Below are 7,681 nucleotides of genomic sequence, written 5' to 3'. Positions count from 1 at the left end.
TGCAGTATGTATGTTATATGTATGTAGTATGTATGTTATATGTATGCAGTATGTATGTTATATGTATGTAGTATGTATGTTATATGTATGCAGTATGTATGTTATATGTATGTAGTATGTATGTTATATGTATGCAGTATGTATGTTATATGTATGTAGTATGTATCACTGCATGACATTAAGGATTTATGTAGCTAATTTACAGATGGCCCTGAGCCCAATAGAGATTGCCCTGAAAAATGCGCGCGGACGAAATGCCACGAAGGGTTTGGGGGGCCTCCCCCTAGAACACTTAGATGTTAGCAGGTCTTAGATGCTGTCTGGTGCATTCTCTAGACTGAATTATAAGATGAACCACCACAATATTATATTGTACACTTTCAATTTTATTCTTCATTTCACTTGTTTGTGTTTGCTCTCTTGCATGCCCTGCATAGCTATAAGAAATACTTAAGTTGTTGGTGAAGACCAAAAAAAAGTAGAAAACATTACATTCAGTTGTAACCGCCAAAATAAACATTATGTACACTATTATGGCCCCTGTTCAAAATGTTTGTAATGTTATCTACTGTAAGTTGGTCGAACGAATGCCTCCTCATCCGGAAGCTGACCGAGCAGACCCGAGCGCATCCGCGAAGCACACACAATGGCGACGTCGGAGTTCCGGTTAGCCGGCAAATCTAAATCTCTTCGGTCAAATAATTTCCCTTTTAGCGCAATATCGCTTCAGTTGCGCCACTTATGTGACAGACAAGAAGAGTATGTGACAGACAAGAAGAGTATGTGACAGACAAGAGTAGTATGTGACAGACAAGAAGAGTATGTGACAGACAAGAGTAGTATGTGACAGACAAGAAGAGTATGTGACAGACAAGAAGAGTATGTGACAGACAAGAAGAGTATGTGACAGACAAGAAGAGTATGTGACAGACAAGAAGAGTATGTGACAGACAAGAGTAGTATGTGACAGACAAGAGTAGTCCATTCTAATGTCTAACACTTAATGTGGAGAAAGAGATGTCCTGTCTGGGTTGATTGTGCGTTGATCTGTTGGTAATGCCTCGGGGTTCCGGTGGGCATGTAAACAAATGCATAATGCTGCGCTATACTTTGTGGCCTCACCCAGTTGCATAGCAACACTTATTGTTTAGGTGTCTTTTAATAAGCAGGTAGTCATATCATTAGCTAGAACTAGCTGGATCTGATCGATATGGACATAAACGAGAGTGAAGTCTAATCTGACGGGAGAGAGAGATCAGCTGCTGCTGACGAGTCCACACGCAGCTCTGCATGATCACATGCAGCGGTGAGCGGAACAAAACACACACTTCAGGTTAGAATATCACACGTAGCTATTTTAATCACCTCTCAAACTACCGTAACTAGTTATAGATATGTTTAGTGTTACTGTCGGGTCACTCATTACTGGATCCACGAGCTGCTGTTATAATAGATTGCCCGATTGGTCAACCCGCAGGTGAGGCTTCATTGCCCGAGCTAAATACTAGATGGCCCCGGCAGCCCTTAATGTCGAGCCCTGTGTATGTTATATGTTGTATGCATGTTATATGTATGTTGTATGCATGTTATATGTATGTTGTATGCATGTTATATGCATTTAGTATGTATGTTATATGCATGTAGTATGTATGTTGTATGTATGTAGTATGTATGTTATAGTTATATTGTATGTATGTATGTATGTTGTATGTTATATGTCTATTGTATGTATGTTATATGTATGTAGTATGTATGTTATATGTATGTATGTTGTATGTTATATGTCTATTGTATGTATGTTATATGTATGTATGTTGTATGTATGTTATATGTATGTAGTATGTATATTATATGTATATTGTATGTATGTTATATGCATGTAGTATGTATGTTGTATGTATGTAGTATGTATGTTATATGTATATTGTATGTATGTATGTTGTATGTTATATGTCTATTGTATGTATGTAGTATGTATGTTATATGTATATTGTATGTATGTAGTATGTATGTTATATGTATATTGTATGTATGTTGTATGTATGTAGTATGTATGTTATATGTATGTTGTATGTATGTAGTATGTATGTTATATGTATGTTATATGTATATTGTATGTATGTAGTATGTATGTTATATGTATGTAGTATGTATATAGTATGTATATTGTATGTATGTAGTATGTATGTTATATGTATGTAGTATGTATATAGTATGTATATTGTATGTATGTAGTATGTATTTTATATGTATGTTATATGTATATTGTATGTATGTAGTATGTATGTTATATGTATATTGTATGTATGTTGTATGTATGTAGTATGTATGTTATATGTATATTGTATGTATGTATGTTGTATGTTATATGTCTATTGTATGTATGTTATATGTATGTAGTATGTATATTATATGTATATTGTATGTATGTAGTATGTATGTTATATGTATATTGTATGTATATAGTATGTATATTGTATGTATGTAGTATGTATGTTATATGTATATTGTATGTATGTTGTATGTATGTAGTATGTATGTTATATGTATGTTATATGTATATTGTATGTATATAGTATGTATGTATGTATGTTATATGTATATTGTATGTATGTAGTATGTATGTTATATGTATATTGTATGTATGTTGTATGTATGTAGTATGTATGTTATATGTATATTGTATGTATGTAGTATGTATGTTATATGTATGGAGTATGTATGTTATATGTATATTGTATGTATATAGTATGTATGTTGTATGTATGTTGTATGTATGTTATATGTATATTGTATGTATGTTGTATGTATGTAGTATGTATGTTATATGTATATTGTATGTATGGAGTATGTATGTAGTATGTATGTTATATGTATATTGTATGTATGGAGTATGTATGTTATATGTATGTAGTATGTATGTTATATGTATGTAGTATGTATGTTATATGTATATTGTATGTATGTTGTATGTATGTAGTATGTATATTTTATGTATGTAGTATGTATGTTATATGTATGTAGTATGTATGTTATATGTATGTAGTATGTATGTTATATGTATGAATAGAGCAGTCACCAGAAGATGAAGACCAGGTCCTCCTTCTTGCTCTCCTTCGTCTCGTACGTGGCGTCGTACAGCCCGTACCGGCAGTCGTTGGGCGGCAGCAGTTTGACGAAGCATCCGTACGGGTCGTCCACGCTCTCCCCGATGTCGCCCACCAGGATCTGCTTCCCCTCCTCCACAATGATCTTCTTCTTGTCTTCGCTCAGGCAGAACAGCACCGCCTTCTTCCTCTTCTTCACGTCTTCAGTTGACGAAGACTTCCTCACCTTCATGTCGTTGAACACCCGGATCACCTCGTCGTTCACGGTCACGCCTGACGCCTGCACACAAGATCAATATTCAGACATCAGCAAATATGACATCAGCAATTCATCCAGGAAACATCTTGATATATATAAAATATTTTATGATCTATTGATCGTTTTAAGTCCTTATTATTGCTGGAATGTGCGCATTTATACTCAATATTACATCGGCAATTCATTCCTTTCAGTCTTGTTATTGCTCAAATAAAAATCTTAATATATTAAATATTAGGGATGCTCCGATCACCAATTTTGGGGCCGATTGCCGGAATCAGTATCGGCCGATACCGATCGCCGATCCGATCGAGTGGGCGGGGCCTAAATGGAAGATTTAAACATCACTTTAAATCTTCCATTTAAAGTGATGTTTAAAACTCAGTTAATGGGCTCATTCACTGGAGCTTCCTCAAACAACTATCAACTTAATTATTACATTCAACTGATGAAAATTATTCAAGTTTACATTCACTTTGGAGAATAACATGGGAGAGATGAGCGGAGGCTCTCTCTCTCTTTCCGCTATTTTACTGTCTTTTTCGGACACCTTAAAATACTGCCAGAGCGGTGAGGCCATTTTGGCGAGCTTGTTTTGCCGCACAGAGAAAAGAGTCATGTATTTTACGTCATGCGATCGGCTCTCGCGATTGGCATTTTTAGAAGGAACCGATCGATCGGTGGAGAGTGAGTATCGGCCGATCTCGATCGGAGCATCCCTATTAAATATTGTATTATCTGTTCTCGGTTGAAGTCTTTTTTATTGCTGATCTCTATGGTAATGTTTTGCTCTGAGTTTAAGGACTGGTCCATTTCTTTACAAACCAGGAATTTAAAGTCTGAATAAAATGAGATGTTATGAGAAAGAGATGATGTAACATACATTTTAATACTTTAATTCTGTACTCGAGTACAATGTGGTACTTTCTTTCACTTGTGAGTTGGTTAGTGTAACTGGAGCTTAGACAGTTGGTGTGTTTGTTAGTCAGACCTTTATTTAGATAGGGTTCCAGTTAAATAGTAAGGGTTACTAGTAGGTTCATAGTGTAACTGTTCGTTTGTTTGTTAATCTGTTAGTAAGTGTAACTGTTCGGTAATTAAAGTGTCTCTTAGTAAGTTAGTTTAACTTTTTAGTTAGAGTAACTGTTAGTTTGACACTGTTCATGGCAGTTATATAGTGTTACTGTTGGTTAGTTAATCTGTTAGTAAATTAGTTAGTTTGAGTCCCGGTTTCTCAGGCTGCAGGCCTTCAGACAGGCAGGTTACAGACAGGTTACAGACAGACAGTTGAGAGACAGGCAGGTTACAGACAGACAGGTTACAGACAGTTGAGAGACAGACAGCATGACTCCGCAGTCTTTCTGTCTGTTAGACTCGGATTAAATCCAGGTTTCTGAACCGGGTCAGATATTTGGCCCGGGTTATTTTTAGCGGGTGCTGTCGGTGTTCTGTCCACGGGCTGTGAGGCCTCTGAGCCCGCAGCAGACACCGGGGATGAGAGGTGTCTCCGGGCCGCGGCCTGCGGGCACAGAGGCTCCACGGACCGTTACTTTAATAACACCGGGATATATCCCGTTAGCACCCCCAGCATAACAACGGGTCACCAGGAGCCGTTACTTTATAATAATCATAGTTTAATAAACCCGGTTAAACAGCCGGTTTATCAGCAGCTAACGGTAGAATGCTACATCATGATATAGCTTAGCGCCATGTAGCATGGTGTAGCTAACGTCATGCTAACCCAATGCTAACGGAGCGGAGCCACATAACGGTCCTCCGGAGACTTTAGCCCCGGAAAGAGGCTCCCTGTGCCGGCCTCTAACAGAGAGAGGGACCGGGGGGAGAATCCGGGAGATCCTTACCATGTTGTCCCGGGGATAGACCTGCTGATGACCGTCAGAAAGGGGGAGGAAGAGGCGCTTCTGAGGGGAGAGAGGAGAGGGGAATGTGTCCGAGAGAGAGAGAGGGGGAGGAGAGAGAGGGGGGGGGGGATAGAGAGAAAGGGGGGGGGGGGGGGGGGGGGGGAGAGAGAAAAGGGGGGGGTCGGGGACTCGAACCAGCACCTGGTAAACCTGATCCACTTCATACAGCTTTTTAAAAATATTTTCAGAAATGTTTTTAAAATCTAGTGCAAACATTCTGGGATTCAATTCACATTTAAAAAATAAAAAAGTGTACAAGGTCAACATCTGAATCAAATTCTGTGTCACTAACTTTAAATACTGCATGGTGACACTTTATAACTCTTCGAGCACACAGAGACAGCTGGTTATAACACTTTATTTATTATTTCAAAACAAACAGCATCAGGAAGATCCTACCAGTGATAAATAAAGACAATGAAGGCAGAACTAAATAAATATGCAGCGGCTCCAGTGTAGTGTACCACACACACACACACACACACACACACACACACACACACACACACACACACACACACACACACACACACACACACACACACACACACACACACACACACACACACACACCACAGAAGAAGAACGCATCAAAACAAAGAAACACTCTAAAGCAGGTAAATGTTGCAGTAGTCCAACACATACTACAAAAACTACAAATCCCAGAAGCCTCAGGCTGCCTCTTAAAGGGACAGCGCCACATTTTATTATCTGATCTCCGTCACTTCAACTCATTGTATATCTGCCTTTATGCTAAGCTAAGGTAAGACTACTCTGTGGCACCGAATCCAAGAGGATGAATTATCGTTAATCCATCTCTAGATTCCTTATGTATTGCCCCCTTTCTAAATGTGGGACTGTCCCTTTAAGGCTAATTAACAACACTTTCAATTGGGCAGTATTTCTGCTCTCTAACTGAACACACATTTAATTCAGCCGGAAAATCAGTCAAAACTATTTACATTCAAATCAAATACATGTTTTTGTCCCTGAGCGAAAACTAACGGCCTGATGAGAGTTTAGATGAACCACTCTACCTGTCTGTGTCTACCTGTCTGTCTCTAATGTCCTACAGGAATGTCTCTAAACTCTGACCCAGTAAATATAAAAATGCACTGAACGTAAGCAGGTCGAGGAAATCTACTCAACTTCTCTAGGGTTTCACAAACTCACAGTGGAAGGGTTGTTTATAACAGTGAGGGTCATGTGATCAGGTGAGAGGGGTCTCAGGTGAGCTTCAAACCAAACAAGCTCAGACTCATCATGAAAGGGATATTTCAGGGAGTATGAGAGGGTTCCCCAGCCAGTGTTTCCCCTGCAGCAGGTCTAAAGACACCTGGGTCCATTCATTATGACTCGGTGCACAGGTGCTCATCTTCTACAGGTGTTCTTCCTCTACAGGTGAGTTTAGTCTTGAGTTATTGAGAGACTTGGTGTTTTAAACAGACAGCTTGGGTTCCCAGAGGTCTCACACTGACAGATGGAGGTATGACAGGTGTGTTTTATGAATGGAGTCAGGTGTGTTTTATGAATGGAGTCAGGTGTCCCTTACAGAACAGGTAACTTATTTTAAGTCTTTAAGTCTCTTCTAAAAATTACTTTTCTCAGAAAGCGTATCCAGATTTTAGAAGTGTATTTTCCCCTTAAAGGAATTTAATCATTCACTTTGAACTAAGGTTTAAACGTGTTAATATAAAGGTTATTAAATAGCAGGTAAAACACTGACTGTGGAGAAGCCCCGCCCACTCATCATCCCTTTGATTGTCAGCTGGTTCAGACGGGGTCAGGAGGACCAATCAGCAGAGAGGACGGCGGTGAGGTCACAGGTCACTGTCGGGAGCGCTTGGCGGGGGGGGCGGGGCTGCGCTCCGATTGGTCGAGCCTGCTGCGCTCTGATTGGTTGAGCCTGCTGCGCTCGGTTAGGCCGAGCCTGCTGAGCTCGGCGTGGAAGAAGAGCTGCAGACGAGTTCCTGCCTTCGCCTCGTTAGTGTGGCGAGGGTTGTACTGCAGGCAGTTCGAGAACATCAGCTCCATGTCCGTCACAAACTCCCCTGGAGGGAGGAGGGGAAGTTACAGGTAAATAACGTGTAGTTTCACTTTTAAATGCAGAAATGAAACAAAATTGATTTGGTTTTCAATGTTTGACGATAACTTCACAAGCTCTAAAAAGTCAATTATAAAAACTGGAGACGACCATCCAGCTGCAGACAAAAGCAACAGATGTTCTGGGTCACCTGGACACACCATGCACACACCATACACACCTGGACACACACCACACACACCTGGACCCACACCATACACACCTGGACACACACCATACACACCTGGACACACACCTGGACCCACACCATACACACCTGGACCCACACCATACACACCTGAACACACCA

At 39.9% G+C, this 7,681-nt stretch overlaps 2 protein-coding genes across 2 annotated transcripts in view; both read right to left on the bottom strand.

Moving 5' to 3' along the window:
• Nucleotides 1-3,049: 3,049 nt before the first annotated feature.
• Nucleotides 3,050-5,346, bottom strand: cfl2 (cofilin 2 (muscle)). The gene is made up of 2 exons (XM_079641661.1): nucleotides 5,229-5,346; nucleotides 3,050-3,387 (listed from the first exon to the last, which is right to left on the bottom strand). Exons 1-2 carry the CDS (start codon nucleotides 5,229-5,231, stop codon nucleotides 3,076-3,078), a joined length of 315 nt encoding a protein of 104 aa, XP_079497787.1. The 5' UTR covers nucleotides 5,232-5,346; the 3' UTR covers nucleotides 3,050-3,075.
• A 284-nt stretch (nucleotides 5,347-5,630) lies between these two features.
• The window catches only part of baz1a (bromodomain adjacent to zinc finger domain, 1A), a 50,593-nt gene continuing 48,542 nt past the window's right edge, over nucleotides 5,631-7,681 (bottom strand). The window contains exon 31 of the mRNA XM_079693863.1: nucleotides 5,631-7,339. Within this exon, the coding sequence (XP_079549989.1) occupies nucleotides 7,116-7,339 (224 nt within the window). The 3' untranslated portion in view covers nucleotides 5,631-7,115. The remainder of the gene's footprint in view (nucleotides 7,340-7,681) is intronic.

The sequence above is a fragment of the Notothenia rossii genome, assembly GCF_949606895.1.
Source record: "Notothenia rossii genome assembly, chromosome: 7".
In the NCBI taxonomy this organism is placed as follows: domain Eukaryota; kingdom Metazoa; phylum Chordata; class Actinopteri; order Perciformes; family Nototheniidae; genus Notothenia; species Notothenia rossii.
The sequence above is the reverse complement of the archived record's forward strand: the minus strand, read 5'-3'. Positions and strand labels throughout refer to the sequence as shown.